We start from the raw sequence: 17778 nt of genomic DNA, 5'->3' as shown, positions 1-17778 counted from the left end.
CAGCTGAGATAATCATATTATTTGCACCATAACTTCATGAAAATTTCATCTTTCACTTTATAGTAATACAATCGAGAATGTAGTTTAAAAAGAAAAGGTGGGGTCTCTATAGGGCTCCTCTATTCTTTCTTTTTTCTTTTTTACCCCCCTTGGTACAATCATGAGAAGGATGGGATACTACAATTCAACCCTCATTCCAAGTAAAGAATTACAAAGCAAATCATCTATTTATCTAAAAGTGCCTTCTTCACGGCTTTCTGGTGCTTTCTCCCTCTGCCGATTGGAAAAAGCAAAGGGGAAATAGATATACCATGTCCCTCTAAATATGTACAAGGCAAATTACTGGTGAAGTTTGCATCGTCTAAAAAATGTATATGACAAATTAGAGCCGCTGCCAATGCTTCAGTGAATAACCCAATAACCCACTTACTAATGTTCGTATTTCAATCACTATAATCTTCTGAAGTAGCATATTCTGTGCCTAGATCTTCATTTCCAACCCCATTTACTAGTCCATCTGAGCACTCATTCATATTTGCATCTTCTGAATTGTCATCGTCACCTTCCTCTTCACTCCCATTATCATCTTCAGAACCCTCTGCATCCTCATCACTTACTTCCATTAGATCCCCAGTCTGACCACCTGAAACACCATCAAAACCCAGCCCCCAGCTCCCATGCTCATGTTCCATCTCTGGAGCATTATCGTCAGATTCCACAGTATCCCCACTGCTATGATTATCAGCATTATCCATTTGCATCATTGTGAATTTGCCCCATCCCTCCCCGATCAAGTTTCTATGTGATTCACCCTTGCCTTTAGGCCTAACCATGTCACCCAAATGACCAAGCGGAGTCCCCTTGACAGCCCTTTTATCTGCTCTTCTCCTAACTGTTCGGGGCCCTCGCCTACAACCCTGTCCTTGCGATTCCTGTTCACGAGTTCTTCGGTCCTGCAGTCCTCGTCTTTGATTTAAATTCGGATTGTCCCTGGCATTATGCTTTCCAGTGTGCGGTCTGGAACTAGAAACTCTTCTCTGCCATTTTTCACCATGTAAGCGACCACGCCCTCGCCCACGACCCCTTTGCCCATGCCTAGAGCTATCACGTCCATTACCCAGGTCAGTCCAGTTCTCTTCTTTCTTATGGATATCTTGGGGGAATCCACTTATTTCAACCTCTTGAGCATTCTTGACTGGAGCATACCTTGATGGAAACTTCTGCAGCAATGGAGAACTGAGATGATCATTTGTTTTTAGGACATGCAAGAGATTAGGGATGCCTATGTCATCAGCTCAACATAAATCTATAATGCACATTTAACAAAACATGGCCAACAGCCCAAGTATCAATTGTTGATGTTTCTAAAGAGCAACTTATAATCTATACGTCTTTAGAAAAAGGCATATGGGATATAAGAACATCCAAATATTTATCACAATACCAAACAGGCCAAGGATCAATTATATGGATGTTTCTAACCATACCTACCTGTTTTCCTTGTAAGAATGTATATGGGATACTAGAACATCCATATAATTGTTTAGCATATCTGAATTGACACTGAAAAGGAAAATCAAATTTCCCCTTTCACCTATGCAACCAGGAAAAAACAACGGAAGAAAGGAGAAGGTTGGAGGTGGAGGTGGACTCACTCTGAATTCTCCCAGTTCCTTCTTATCATCATGACATTGGGATTTATCATGATGTATGTAGGATATAGATGCATCAAGCTCCAAAAGTCTGACAGCCACAGCTGCCGTGGTTTGTGGTATCCATGCAAGTACAGGAACTGAACCAGTGTAAGCAGAATCATATACAGCATTCCCTGATGAAGTACAGGAGCCCAACAATTCCTTTGTTGTCCTGAACTCTGTTGATAAACGGTCCTGTTTTATGACACCCTCTAACAAAGTGACAATCTGCAAAAAAAGATTGAATTAAACAAGCATCAGACATATCACCTAATACAATAGCATCATGGAACCACAGCCTTATCTAATATATTTGTATATATTGATACTGAAAGTAAAGAAATTGGTGTAAAATTTAGAAAGTGAAATGACAGAAAGCAGGTGTGAGAGGAAACAGATTTGACGTTGGGAGAGGGAAAGTATTGGCCTTTAGGAGGTTAAAAAATTTGTAGATTGATGAAGGCATTCAACCACTGCATAAGTAATTTGAATTTGTATACATGGTATGTAAATGTAATTCATTGCAACCAAAAATGTATAATATAAATCACAACTAGGAGAGAAAATACTCCATGTATAACCAACATACTGGTGGAAGTTTTTTAAGACAGAATTTGAATTACTGATGGAGAGGAATAATTAGGTATTTATGAAAAATAATTCTACAATGGTTAATTGAGAAATTCAGCAAGAATATTGTTATTATGTTATTTTCCCAAAGAAACTCTCTTATGCCAAATTCAAGAATTAGAATGCTTGGTTTCATCTCCTATGTATTAGAAACTATTGCATACATCTTTTTTTGGTAAGGGTTATAAACTGTTGCATAAATGAAAATATTTAAGTTTGTTGATGATGCATACTTGTTAAGCTTATGTAAAGGTTCTATAGTTATCACAACAGACACAAGATTCTGAAATCAGAAAACCACACCTCTAAACAGCTGCCAAATAGGAGGCATGGGATCATGATTCTGAGACACCAACATCAAATAAGAGAAGTGCAACTAAAGAGTAATGCAAGACAGTATTTCAAGTTTACTGCAAAATTGCACCCTATTAACCACCTAATTGAAATTAACATTTATTTGCCAAACAATGTTAACTCTCAAACACTTACAAATCATACTAGACTATTTCCAACATACCAAATCAACTGCCATCAATAATGGATTTTGCCTATTCCCAGTGACTATAGTTAAGCAACACGATTCCTCTTCCAGTACCTGGACTCAGTCCACAGGCCATATTTGAAACTAAAGGTTCCTTGCAACAATTAACTATTTTCACCCCTCTTTCCTCAGTTGTCCTCTTTGGAAGCCCACACTTCCGCTTTCCACTAACAAAGTTGATGATCTCCAATGTACTATACCAAACATGAATAGAAACTAGATAAAAATTGGTTGCTTTCCTAATCCATGCCCAAGCAAAGAAGCCAAACTTTTAGGAAAACCCAAATCCAAATAAGAAAGCTCTTGAAAGCTTCGAAATACAAATTGAATACGAAATAAAAATCTAAATCCCTTCACGCTAATTAGATTGTGCATTGACCAATATTTCTCGAAAGAACCCTAGGTCACATTCTCTCTCTCTCTCTCTCTCTCTCTCTCTCTCTTTCTCTGGGATAGGCAAATAGATGGTGAAGATAATATTAGAAGGCATCTAACAATATAATAACTGGTTTGACTTTGAATACGAGTTCAAAGTAGACAAGCAACAGCAAAAACTCAGAAAATTAAGCATAACACACAGGCTATGGCATATGAGAATGCCATCAAAAGCACAAAGGATTAAGCAAGAAAAATATTTAAAACCTGTAGAAGATCCTCAATAGATGATGAGGTCTGTATCTTCATACCCCAAGTCTCTCTTTGATATCCTTCCATCCAAAAAGACTCCAGAGCGTCCAGTGGAATAGAAACCTGAGAATTAAGAAATATAAATGGTTTAAGTCCAAATTGAACAACAAGATGCCATGATAGAATGAAGTCTTAACTGTTTGCATTATATATATATATATATATATATAAGGTTCCTAATCCTAACACAATTGTTATTCTGAGTTAATTTTATTTACCTCAATAAAAGCTAGTAGAGCCTTTAGCAATCTGATTCCCAGGGGAAGAGAAGAATCTGAAATATGCAAGTCCTCAGGGTTTGTTTTCTTTTTGTTTTCACATTGGATAACATGTTCTAAAAAATGTACATTATTATCAAAGGATCCAAATGTCCTATGACAAGAAGGACAGTGATTGTCTTCATTAAAATAACACTCAAAACAGAAATCACAAATGCTCAACAACTGGGCGCATCTTTTCTTCCCATATTTCATAGAGCATAATGCTTCTGAATTAAAGCATTCTTTCCACATCCACTTTTGAAAATCTTGATATCTCTTCAATGTAGCCCTTTTCTCCATCTCATTTCTCCCGAGTTCAATCCCAAAAGATGATAAAGGCTCCAATGCATCAGATACTAAACCACAAACTGTACTGTTAGGACTGTCAAAGCCAGCAATGCAATCAGGATTGGAATCCGTTTCAGTATTTTCATTCTTTACAGTAGTTCTAGTTTGGCCCACATTGTCAACACACTCAGAATTTCTTCTAACATTTTCCTTGAAAGCCATCTCAATTTTTTGCAGCATTGCGTGTAAGTGAGATTCCCTAATCCCTCGTGTATCCAAAGATGTGATAAGAGCATCGAAGGCCTACATGCAGATCAAACTCAATAAATAATAATAGAGACCAGATGCATAGTATTTAGCTTATATAATGATAAAGCAATTGATCTAAATAAGTTCAAATGATGAGAATTTAATTTCAACAACAGAGAATTGTTTAGCTCATATAATGATAAAGCAATTGATCCAAAAAAGTTCAAATAATGAGATTTAAATCATTCAACAACATAGAACTTAGAGATTTAAGAAAATTCAATATGAAAATGTCCCCTAACACTGGCAAGGATCAATTTATACTTATAAAGGACATGATGCATGACTTATCCCAAGGCTAAAGGAAAAAAGAAAAACGCAAAAAATAATGCCACACCTATGGCTCAAGGAATTGTCCTTTATTTCTTGATGGGAAAAGATTCTTCTCCCTGATCACCATAAGCTCTTTTTCCCATTCTTAGTTGGGAGACAGTAAAATTTTCCTACCCCCATCAAAAGAGACATGTTATCCCACATAAGGAGAAAAGGTGTGCCTTCAAGGAAAAAGGAAAAAAGAAAGCCAATCTGAGGCATAACAATAAAAAAGTTTTTTATTATAAGAAAAGGAGCAGCTTGCATATTTAGGGTTCCACATTTAGGTCCTGGAGGCTTGCCCTTTTATCATTGGCCTCTCAAGACAGCTAGAAACGTGACTAAAAAGCATGTGGCCAGGCATTTTGTATCTGCATTATTGCAGCCAATGTCTATCATAAACAGTACTATAATGATCCAGGTCAAGCAATGCTCAGATTAATGAGACTGGAAGTGATGTCCAGTTCAAGAAAATTTCTAATACATATACTAAGATGAAGGCCAATTTGCAAAAATAGTAGGCCAGGTCACTCCAGAATTGGCCACATAAGCAAGTTAGTGCATGACTACAAGTTTATTTACCTCTTCAGAATTAATAAGCCTCCAATAGCCATCATGTAATTCAACAAAAATCCTGCCGGAACCAGGGTCATTTCTGGAAGCAGATGCAACAAACTGCCAGTATCTGTTACGTCTACGATCTTGACCAAGAGGCAATGACCTGTAGACATAAACATCTTCTGCTCTGTGGGCAATATAAGATTTTAATTGCAAGCGTGATCTTTCTGCATCATATCCATGTTGAGATATGAAGTTATTCGGAACTGTCGACTCTTGAACTATTGAGGTTCCTTCAGTAGGCAATGTACTAAGGTGATTCTGAACATTGTGTGAACTGACAGAAGGTTTTTGGCCTACTGCAGTGTTAAGAGATGCCTCATTATTTTTATTATCAACAGGCAATGGGCTTTGGCTGCCCTCTGCTGCAGCACTAGTAGGTTTCATATCAGCCTTGCTCGCTATACAAGATGTGTACTGTACTTTAGTTATATTCTCTTCTTTCAATCGTTTTTTATCCAGTTGTGCCTCCGCCCACATTTGCTTTTTAAGGGCTATTGCAGCTTCCAAGCGGTCCTGCAAAACTCTTGATATCAGACACAATGATAATTGGAAAATGACAACAACAACAAAAAAAAAAGGACAAGTCAAAACAAAACAAAAACCTAAACATGTAAATAAATAAAACTAGATGATAAAGCAATTTAACAGATCAGAGAATTGAAAAGGGAAGATAACCTCAAGAACAGCACGAATAGTGTTTCCCTCATTTGCAACACCAATTAAGGCAACCAGGGCATTAAGACGCTCCTCAACACTGAGATCAGAGTATTCCCCTTCTGCAAGTCCTTGAACCCATGGTTCACCTGAGTTGCTTTCATCAATCTCTACGTTTTCTTGATCAGGATTGCCCGCACCATATTGATTAAGTGTAATACTTGCAGTGGTTGTAACCTTCATGCCACTTGAAAGGGGTGAAGAAAAATCCTTGACAACTTCATTTTGTGGATTTATTACATCATTACAAGCATTCTCTTTGCCATTTCCTGAACAAGTGCTTCCATCATTATTAAGATGGATGGTGTTTTTGTTTGCATTTGATGGAGTGCCTAAATCATCAACTTCAGGACCCTCTGCAACATCACATTCAGAATCGTCATCTCTTTCAACATCATCAACATCTTCTCCAGCTAAAAACCCATTTTCAAATACATGAACTTTCTCCCTAGCAGCTGAAAGTACTTTCTCAGCATCAGCGGGATCCTTTCTAAAAGTTGGTCGTACACAATATGTACATGGAGCTGTTCTTTCAAATAGGGCTGCATCCCGTGATAGAGCAGCAGATATGGATGCCTCAGGCGCCTTGCTTCTTGTCAAGTCTCGAAGTCCAGATTTCTTGCAAGCAAACAAATTTAAATCAGAGAAGAATAAAGGACAAGATCTTATTCAAAATTACAAATAATTACTACCTGAATCTTGTCTGCAAGTTCTAATATTGTTAGCCCCTTGCTACCCTCAAGTGAAAGAACATGAAAAACAGCAAATTTGACTGTTCCAGGTGTCAACCGATGCCTGGATCGGCGTGAGAGGGAAAAACCTTTTCCTTTCATGATTGCAACTGCATTGACAGCTGCCGAACCATTGCGTAAGGTAGAAACTATATCTTCACAACCTTTAATCTGCAGAAAGAAATAAACTCATCCATAATTAAATCAAAAAGCTAAAAAGGCAATTCCCAAACATTAACATCTAATTATTCTCATTGCCTAGGCAAACAATAAGTGATGGTGGAACATCTAATAAAAAATTTATTATGGCTAAGTTGTCCTTGCCATTATTCATTATCAGAGATATTTGAGCACCTACGTTATACAACATGCTTCCACCCAAATCATAATTAATACAACATTGGAGGCTGTTGGAGAAGAGGGAAATCGGTAAACAAATCCACCTAGAAATCAACTCAATTTCTGTAATTGCTTATCATAATGCTTCACAAGGGAACCAATGTTGTCCAGCCTATACAAGAAGTAAAATAACTTGTGGTACATGCTCCAATTGAACATTGTATAATGGAGGCAAAACCAGCATCCTCATCAAATTACCAACACAAGAGGTTAGATGACTAACAATACCTTGCAGATTATTTTAACAAACCTCTCTTTTGGTGAGACACTAGTTAATTTTATTTCATCTTTCATCTTGCCAAGTATTATCAATATCCAACATAGATCATGACTTTCCATCATCCACTAGAGCACTGACATGGCACATTTAGCATGTTGCATTTAATTGTGCCTTTTCCTGTGTGTATCAACACTGGTGCATGATGAATAATAATCTAGTTCATTCTCATTATTGATAGATACAATTATTCACTAATAAAATTCATTGCAAAGTCACAAAAAAGAAAAAGAAAATATAGAATTGAACCTCATTGTTCTCACGCGAATATGACCATTCGCTACTCCTCTTCTTCAACTGTGGCCCAAATCCTGCAGAGAGCGCAAATTGCCGCAATATTTCAGGCCATGTCAAGGGATTCAAGTGTCTTTGCCAGTTCCGGATATCAAAACCCCATGCATATGCCTGATATGAAAAGTAAATGTCAATAGATGATTCCACAATACAGAGAAACTAGCGCACCAAAAAATTACTAATAAAACCATGGTATTCATATATGGAGCTGGTATTACCCCTTCAACAATGTGTGGATGGCCACCTTCTGGACCAGCAGCAGTATTTTGATTTGTTCCTAATCCAAGAGATGGTGTCCTAGCAACATCTTCAATATCTTTTATTATCAACTTTACAAGAGCAATATGTATCTCACCCATCAATCTTGAATCCTGAGATTAATATGGTATAGAAATATGTGAAAAGGCAAAGAGAAGGCAAAAGCAGAAATTAAATTAATATGCATAAAATTGAAAACAAAAACCTCATGGAGAACTCACATAGTCATGAAAAGCTTGGACAAACTCATCAAGAGTAAAAGGCCATAACTGAAGCACATCGGCAAAAGTGATTAAAAATCTCCAGACCTGGGGAAAAAACAGTGTCCTTAAACCTCAAGATCAGACATGCTATATACATGATTTTAGACAAAATTACACTTTTACCTAAATAACAGTGAGACAACGAATATATAGCAGAGAGAGCATTATATTTATAGTTCCAACTAAAGTTTTAAGACATAATTACATGTCAATAAGCCAATGAAATAATTCTGGAATTTAATTTCTAACAAGACAGATAAATGCGTGATACATGATAGCATCAACAGTGAAAGGGACCGCACCATTAATGTGTTTGTAGAAATTATAGTTATACTAGGATGGTGTAAGCAGGAAAGTGCATGTGTAGTTTCACAGAAATAGGCATATTTGGAAGGCTAAATGAGATGAAAAATAATGCAACATCAAGGTTGAAGGGTTTTTTCCTAGATTACCTGCAAGACACAGAAAAATTTACAGAAAAGTATAAAAAACTATATAGTGTCCCAGTTTTTTTATAAAAAGGACAAACTACCATGGATTTTTGAAAAGAAATACAGAAAATACATTTGGAATGCAATATTAAGATACATGCTTAGTTCATTTTCCAGTACATGGTTTCCCCTGCCAAAGCAGAAGGGAAATAGAACTTCCCTTTGGACGTACCATGAGAAGGTTCCCAATATTCTCCTCTGAATCAACCCAAGGTTGAACTGCAAATGGCCTTCTTAATTGCACTGACGTGGGTGGGAACACACTCAAAAGATCTGAAGCACAAAAACTGTGTTACAGCAGCTCAGATGATTTTAATGAGTAACTACGGCAGACAACAAAGCAAGACAAACCAAACAAAACAAAAATAATACTTAACTCATAACATAATGTAGAACATTGTCAAAGATTCAGATTGTCTTAGAATGTGAGATTTCACCCTTTGAAAAACATTTAAGCTCCAATTTTTTGATATGTGAAATAAATTTAGCTTCCAGGAATTTTTATACATTAAACTGGAAATAAGTTCGAAAAAGTTTCTTGAGAATATGAGTAAAGGAATATGAAATAAACTCCACCACCACAATCATTATTGCTATCATAACTACAATCATCTCCATGCTCAGAAACACACCCCTTCTCTGCTGCTATCACTTCCACCACACCGCTTGCCACCACCAATACCAACTCTATTGTCACCTCCACCTAGATGCCTCCAGCCCCATTACAACCACCTATCTGTTCACTTCCATCACATAGCCAAGGCCATCAATGCCAATGTCAAGACTGACGACAACCACCCAACACCAATTGCAGCACTACTACTATCCTTCCGGCATGGCAATCATGATAAGCAACTACACTAATTCAGAACTGATATAATCCATGGTATTCAAATTTCTGCTCAAATCCCCTGTCCATCTGAATCTTCTCTCATACAAAAACACCGCTATGGAATTTAAGGCCCAAACAGAACATGGAAATCAACCAAGGGGATTTATGGTCCAAACAAAGCAATCATATGACCCAAGGGATGCCAAGAAGCAGCATGATGTTCAGATAAATTTGGACTGAATCTCAAAAAATTTTACAGCTACATGGAAAGAAAACAAAATTTATGCCATATTTGAAAAGAGAGCTCTATTTAGTGGAAAAGTTTAGAAATTCCATATGATTCAAAAGGAAAATCATATGGCTCTTCTATACTTTCCTTTTAGGCACATGGAGCATCCTACTGACATGGATCATGACTTTTATGCCAGAGACAGTGCACACTAGCCAGAGGGTATGCCACACAACTTTACCAGAGAGATATGGTGCTTATCAATGAGTGTCATATAAATTTACAGAAAGCATACTGTACCAACAAATTCATCCATAGTCAGGTGGGCACCTTTTTGTGTGCTTACTGTTTGTTAGTGGTATGATTGTTCGGGTCTTCCCAGTTTGAGCTGGCACATCAGAAGTTTTAGCAGCTATGAAAAAGGTGCACTTAAACCTACCTCCCCTCAAACTTGTTAAGGGATTTGAAAAGAGAGCTACTCTAGATACCTATTAATGTGGTAGACAAATGGAGCTTTCCTCATTGGAAGAGGTCTCTTGTGAATACTGTGAGGGGGTATGCCTAAAGAATGCTATATAAAATGACTGGAAGGGGATTAAAATGTATCTAGCTTGCTGGTTTTTCTATTTGGTTACCAGCTGATGTTGGCCTCTTTCCTCTTGTAAAACTGAGATTTCAAGAATTTGCAAGACAGAACATTAGGTATCATAGGTTTCTCCATGCGCTTAAGAGAACAGCTCAAAAGAACTAGTCTGCTCATTTAAACCTACCATATGATACAGATCGAAACTGAAGATAAAAATTTTTGAACCCATTATGTGATCTTTTATAGAATTCAAAAGCTAACACAGCTTATCCACGTCTCAGGTTAAAAAAGAAGATCATATTGACATGACGATGTACAAGATGATTTGTCAGCCATGGATGAGAAAGAAGAAAAAATTAAAAGTGATGAAAAAGAAATAACCCAAAGATTGACAATGATAAAAATAAAAACGCAAAAAACCCACAAGCTTAAGCCAGCTTATGTCAGGCTCTGTTCTTAAAGCATTTAGGGATTCTTCACTGCTTCCAAACTCATATAGGAAAGAACTACCACCAGAATATCATAAACTTTTTCCACTGTATACATAATCTCAAGCTCTGTTTGGTTGCTAAGGAAGTGTAGAAAAGAAAAAAAATAAATAAAGTTTTTAATGTTACATTTTCATCATCTGGGGCCTAAGTAAAAGGAAAATGACTGCTCAGCTGAGCCACAAGAAAAACCAAATCAACATTAAACACAAGATTCAGAATTCTGTTTTCTTTCAACTTCTTCAGTTTTTTAGAACCAAATGTAGGGTCATCGAGAAATTATTACATAAATGCATTAAGTGGTAGTGAAAAGCAAATATGTGAATGCATAATGGGTAACTCAAAATGGTAATTTACTTTGGAATTCGAGAAGCAACAGTTACCTCTGAATGACTCGAGGTTTTGCAAAGTGTCATGGTCAAGAGAAACAATTGAGGGCAGCCCTTTGCTTGCGGCAGCCAATTCCATCAGTTCCAAACGGTCATCTTCAATAAGTTCCATGGATTCTCTAGCAATTCTACGTGCAGTTGCCTTTTCAATTGAAGCTTTGAGTCTCACTGCCTCCTTTTCCCTGCGAAGCTCCTCCTTTTGCCTCCTTTTCTCAGCCTTTAGGAAAAAGGAAGAGAAGAAAGAGCGGGAACAAGGTAAAGAGAGTGTGTTATGATCATTTATCCTGTAAAATTGCAATATTAGGGAGAAAAAGGTACATTATAAGCCACTAGTCTCACTCTAAGAGATTCTTTTTGCAAAAATTTTTCCCTTCGTTCAATTTCACGTCTCTGTTCGCGCTGCAACCTCTCAACCTCCCGCTGCCTTTCACGCATCAACCTCTCTTCTTCCTTCCGTCTTTCACGGTCATGCCTTTCCATTTCTTTCCTTATTTGCTCTTCTCTCTAAACACATAAGATTGATAACTATTAGTTTACAAAGAACTTCACCAAGACCACCCCCCCACCCTCAACACCAATTTATAATATTTATTCTAGATAAGATTAAACCTTTCGCCTCAAAATATCTTGTTTCTCGAGCTCTTTCCGGATCCTTTTCTCATGGGCTTCAGCATCAGTTGTGATTCTAGCTTCTTCACCCTACAAGAAGCAGCTATTCATAAGTTCTTTTATTACAAATAAAATAACTAATCCATGGTAAAGAGGCACACTGTACATAAACTAATTTTAACTACACTAGCATACCTTTCGTTTCCTATCCATCCTCAAAACATCACCGTTATGCGTTATTTGCCTGTCAGATAATACATATGAATTTTCGGGTCCTATAGAATGACCACTAAACTGAGCATCTTTTCCACTATTCATGAAGGAATCAGACCGTGGCACAGAGTCATAATCCCCAGGAGATGAAAGAATGCGTTCTTGTTTGTCTTGTTGAGACAGAACACGAGCATGAGATACATAACCCTGCTCACCATATTCTCTAGAAGATGGTTCAGTTCTATGAAGAAAAGCCGAAGTTTCAGAACTTGGACCATCAATAGGCCGATCATAGAAGTGAGGTGGACCAACACGCCCATATGCATCAGGTCTAGTACTGGACTTCTCTTGATGAAATGGATGATCATGAAAAGCTCTTGCAGCAGCCTGGGGATGAAATACATAAGATGTCAAGATTTTAACCCAAGTGAACTAGGTATTGATTTGGTGAGTAAATTAAGTTTCAAAAATATGTACACCAGGACAAGACAGAAGTTACCAAATTGTTCATTCCAATGCTTTATAGGCAATTTAAATAACCATGTGTTCATGAAGATAGAAAGTCTTTTTGTTCTTGGAAGAGGAGGGGCACAGTGGTGCTTGGAATCATATTCTAAATAGGAATCAGATGGTGAGGACTGAACCAGATAGTCTATTAGTTGACTTAATGATTTTTCATCATGACCTTTTAATTGAGTGTCTGTGTTGTGTTGAAAATGAGGTGGGGGGCTTAGAATATATAACAATCAGAAACTGAAGACTGAACCTGACAGCCTATTAGTCAGCTTAATGATTTTTCTTTGTAATTCACCTATGTGACATAAACCAATGCTAGTACATTGAAGAAAGATACCTAGAAGAACAATCATACTAGCAAATAAACAGTGTAAACAAGCATATTAACAAGTCCAGCTGTAGACTTGGACTGCTACAAATTTTTGAGATTCATCACTTCTTCAATGTCTGAGAAAAATAAGCTTGCAAAGAAAACTGTACAATGCAAGAATGCCATGCAAATATGATCGAAACACAAGGTCACCATTGAAAAAGATAAAAACATATAGAATGCCCAGCGAATTTTTTAACATCTTCACCTTATTGTAGATTTATAACCAACAAAACATTGACCATCTCATTCATCACCAAATTCATCAAACACTGCATAGTATGCAAATTCATAAACTAAAGAAAATAGAGAACCAACTTTTTTTGATTTGGCATCACGATGCTCGTATACTTTCTCCTCGTAAGAGTATGCTGATTGCTTTTGGTGCTCCACAATTGCTGCTCCACATGCAATGCCAAAACAATAAGAAGATGAAACATTTCAAATACAAGAAATATATAATTGAAACATAGAAAAACAATTAATTTATCAGCAACAAGAAGCTGTTTCAAACACATGGATAAAAAAAATACTGATAATTAGGGATAAGAAAATAGAAATAGATATAATATCTAGCAAAAACTAGCTCTTGAACTACTGCAAAGCCAAATCTCATGTACAACAAATGCATTTCCTTGTTCACCAATTTAGTAAAACCTAAACAAATGATCAACAAATATACAGCAAAATCAATGACAATACTTATTAGTAATACCAATAGGAGCCCCAAACGCATCAGGGGGTAATGGATCAAACTCCATGCCGAGAATTGGACCATCATCCCTCAACGGCTCGCCCAACTGGGCCTCCACAGAAGCAATCACTCTCAGCTCAAATATCGATTGGGGTGACTCATAAGACCTTCGCCCCATTGGCCCCATATTTCCAGAGAGCACCTGTGGTAACTGCCCATAACCCAACGGGCTGGACCCCGACCGGGACCCAGACCCAGAATGCGACCCGTGCTCGCTTCGTGCCTCATCCTCAAACTCCTCAGCCACGGCATTCCTTGGCTTCTTTGACGCCGCCTCCTTTGCCTGTCCCTCTTTCTTATCCTTCAACCTCCGGTGACAAAACCACATCTGTAATTGCCTGTCTGACAACCCTAATTTCTCCGACAGCTCTGCTCGCGACGCCTCCGTCGGATACGGTTCCACTGATCAAAAATCACATCAAACCAAAGCCAAAACCAAATTTTCATCACATCAAACCAAAAACCAAACTTCACCACATCAAACCCAAACCAAAATCAAAGCTGATCACATACAAAAAAAAAAAAAACCAAAAAACATAAAATAAAATAATAATAATAATAACAGAAAAGGAAAACCAGAATACATACAAGCATACGCCCTTTCCAGGGTCTGCAATTGAAACGGCGTCTTCATCTGGCGCTTGGGCTTGCTCTGTGCCTCATTGGAATTCATATTATTAGCCGTATTATTCCGGTTCTGATTTTCTTCATCGGAGGTAGCCTCCATTGAAGATCAAAGAGAAGCTGCAAACCCTATAAATCAAGTCTCGAAAACTAGGGCTTGGAATGGGAACCCAGAAACAAGATTCTCTCTCTTACCTCTCTATTCCTATCTCTAAATTCCGTGAGATCAAAGAAATAAAAAAGCCCGAGAGATTTTGCAAATAATAAAAATAAAAATAAAAGAAATACATAAATGCAAGCGATAATAAAAGTAAAAAAGGATCGTGATTAAAGAAGAAAACAAACCAACAGTAGACTCCCCTGACTATGCCTCCACCTTCCATATTTTTTCCCTTTTGTTTTTTCTTGTTTTTCTCTCTTTTTTTTCTTTTTTTTTTTCGTTTTAGTTTTAGAAAAACGTTACTTAATTTCGTGTTTGTGTGCAACAATGCTTGACACCCATCCGACCATTGATTTCGAGAACAAACGTGTTTTTTTCTTTTTTTAAATATTTTTTGGGTCTGTTCTTGGAATATATTTTTTCTCATGGTTTTTTTCTTTAAGGATTCGTGTTTGTGTGCGTTTGGGTTTCTGACTTACTGGGTCCTTTGGGATCTTTGGGTACCGCAGTCGACTTGAAGTTTCCGGTTTGTGTTTGTGGTGGGCCCCACGTTTCTCCCACTTTATACGGATTGGACCCTGACTTGCCTTTTTCTTTGTGGGCCTGGACTTCAGCCCACGGTCATGGCTCGTGCGGCCGCATAGAATTATAAAATTATAATTTTTTTTAAAAGGTTTTTCATATTTTCGGAAAAAAGTTTATATGATATTATGATTGGCATCAAAAAATTAAAAGTTATGGCTTAAGAATTTGATGAAATTAAAAGTTATATTTTAAGGTTTTTTTAAAATTTCATCATACACCTCCTTTATTTTGAGTAAGAGAGGAGGTGAATGAAAATAATAAAAGAGGTATTTTATGAAATTTCAAACCTATATAAACTAAATGTATTTAGTCAAAATTCGAGCAAAGGGGAATGAAATTAATCCAAAAGAATAATTGAAATAAACAAAGTTAAATGAAGGAAATTACCATAAATTACTTTGTTACTGTATTTGGTTTTTTATTTTAAGTAGTTTCTATATGAAAATGGATTTGCTAGTAAATTTATCAAATGGGGTAATCTTGTATATATAATGGCTTTCATATTTAAAAAGAAAGGTTGCATGCCAATTTAAGATTCACATTAATACATATGAACTCACAATCAAAATTTAAAGATGTGAAAAACAATTATTGTTAGGAAAAGCGCATACTATAACCTTATAATGCATTCACTCAAGCGCTCACAACATTCGAATAAAAGGGAAGTTGATAAACGTGATTAACCCTCTGATCTGCCAGCAGTAATTATTACCATATTTTAAGTAGTTTCATATATTACTAAGTTTTTGCATATTTTTTTTAAAATTATAATTCTCGAATTTCTTCTTATATTTTAAGTAATTTCTTATATGTGGCGTTTGTTTTTTGACTGAATAAAAAAAATCTAAAATATTTGACTTTTTTGTTTAGTTAAAAATAACATATTGATATCAATCAACGTAACTAAATTAAACCTATTAATAACAAATTCATTTTAGTTAGGTTGATTTATATCAACAAGTTACTTTTAACTGAATAGAAAATACCAAAATTCAAAAAAACATTACCTAAGTTTTTTATATGTTTTTTTTAAAAAATATAATACAATTAAAGATCTCTCAAGCAATTAATATCATTTACTGAAACAATATAAAATTAATTAATGTTGATTGTCTTTTACATTTTTTTAATCTCGTATTTTTTATTCACAATAAAAATTTATATTTGTGAAAGTAATTTATAATTATTATTTTATTACCATACTTGAGGAAGAGAGACAGTAACCTTAACATTTATTATACACGTGATATTATTAAAAATAATTAATATCTATGAGTTGACTTATGAAAACAATTATTTATAATTATTTTAGTACTGGATTTTGTTTTGTATTTAAGAAATTTTTGTACGAAGGTAGATCCATTCATAAATTTGGGACAAGAGTGATTTGATATATTAAATATGGAGAAAACAAAAGTTAATCTTAATAGAGAAAACACCCAAAATGGAGGGATGAATTAGGTTTTAAAATTTTTTTTTCAAACATGACAAATTTAAGCAAAAGAAGCATAAATATAAATAGATATGGTTAGAATAAGCAAACTCAAAATTTATAGTGGTTCGGCACTTCTTGCCTACATCCACTCTCCTTAAGCTCCTAACCGAGTGAGGGTTCCACTAAACTTGAAGCTTCAACCAAGCTTCTAACACATTTGCACTTGAATTCCGGTCACAATGGGCTCTTACACAATCCCTTCAAGTCACTACTCACTTGAAGCTTTTAACACTCAAATGACAAATTCAAATCTCTCAACCTACCTCAACAATGGCTCAAATACAACTCAAAGTTAGGATGCATCACAAAAGTGCACTAAAGAATATGCAAATGAAAATTTAATGCACCAATAAAAGAATGAAAGCTTTTAAGGTAAGAACAATTAGGTAAACAAATAAATGCAGGTGTTCTCTTTCTCATAAATGAAGTGGGACTCTCAATTTATAAGTTTTTAGCCTTGGGAGCCAAAATGTCAAAAAGACGGCCTCGACTGGTCAAGCTGGGGGTCGACCAGTTCACTAGTTGTTGGGCATTAAATGCATGACAAGTGACCATTATGCCACGACCAAACCTCAATTGGGAAGACATCCCTCGATCGAGAAAGAAATGCTATTGAAAAATAGATAAAGTTTTTACATCTTTCGATTAGACCTCAATCGGAAAAGGTAGACCGGTCGATCAGTAACCTTAACTAGTTGAGCTTGTTCACCAATGCCTCAATCGATTCACCATTTTTGCCCCGAAAACTTATATTTTTCTAGTTTTTTTACTTTTAATGCTTAGGCAAGGTTTTTAGATAAATGAATGTATCAATTTTGAAACGTTTTTCCTAGGGTTCATTTGATAAAACTCGGGTTTAGATGAAAATGTAACTTTAATACATAAATCGAGTTTTTTCAAAGATGCATGAAAATATATGAAAATTCTAAGTGCACTCATGTACTCATCTTACATATATTTCCTATGATTAAAGGTATTACAAAAGTCTTGATCTTGCATCCATTGGGTCATTTGATGAATTTCCAAACTAACACCTGAAAATCTTTACAATTCAAACCAATTAGCAATTTAACCATAGTTTGTTATCATTAAAATGCGATTAAGAGAACCCTTGGGTTAAAAAATATGTTTATATTTTTCTAAAAAGGTTTTAGGTAAA

General features: G+C 36.0%; 1 protein-coding gene across 5 annotated transcripts; it reads right to left on the bottom strand.

Moving 5' to 3' along the window:
* Positions 1-20: 20 nt before the first annotated feature.
* On the bottom strand, positions 21-14998 carry LOC117905075 (homeobox-DDT domain protein RLT1-like). 5 transcript variants are annotated; one of them, XM_034817963.1, is made up of 19 exons: positions 14344-14994; positions 13717-14157; positions 13320-13399; positions 12234-12502; positions 12098-12146; positions 11903-11992; positions 11633-11797; positions 11288-11510; positions 8942-9042; positions 8237-8323; positions 7976-8128; positions 7713-7868; positions 6749-6958; positions 6018-6674; positions 5304-5855; positions 3771-4403; positions 3508-3615; positions 1656-1922; positions 21-1220 (listed from the first exon to the last, which is right to left on the bottom strand). In XM_034817963.1, the coding sequence occupies exons 1-19, from the start codon at positions 14480-14482 to the stop codon at positions 444-446; spliced, it is 5157 nt and encodes a 1718-aa protein (XP_034673854.1). In that variant the 5' UTR covers positions 14483-14994; the 3' UTR covers positions 21-443. The 5 variants fall into 5 exon arrangements, with proteins under 5 accessions (XP_034673854.1, XP_034673853.1, XP_034673852.1 ...); XM_034817962.1 differs by having other exon boundaries at positions 12098-12502; positions 14344-14499; positions 14725-14994; XM_034817961.1 differs by having other exon boundaries at positions 12098-12502.
* Between the last annotated feature and the right edge of the window lie 2780 nt (positions 14999-17778).

Source organism: Vitis riparia, chromosome 17, assembly GCF_004353265.1.
Source record: "Vitis riparia cultivar Riparia Gloire de Montpellier isolate 1030 chromosome 17, EGFV_Vit.rip_1.0, whole genome shotgun sequence".
NCBI lineage: Eukaryota > Viridiplantae > Streptophyta > Magnoliopsida > Vitales > Vitaceae > Vitis > Vitis riparia.
The sequence above is the reverse complement of the archived record's forward strand: the minus strand, read 5'-3'. Positions and strand labels throughout refer to the sequence as shown.

What these genes read in the sequence shown, in the direction of transcription:
- LOC117905075 (XM_034817961.1), bottom strand. Translation starts at nt 14,482, where the DNA reads ATGGAGGCTACCTCCGATGAAGAAAATCAGAACCGGAATAATACGGCT. An exon ending in AAACCTCGAGTCATTCAGAG is followed by an intron (nt 9,043 to 11,287) that starts GTAACTGTTGCT and finishes TTTGTGCTTCAG; the next exon opens with ATCTTTTGAGTGTGTTCCCA. An exon ending in GGCTTATTAATTCTGAAGAG is followed by an intron (nt 4,404 to 5,303) that starts GTAAATAAACTT and finishes ATCTGCATGTAG; the next exon opens with GCCTTCGATGCTCTTATCAC.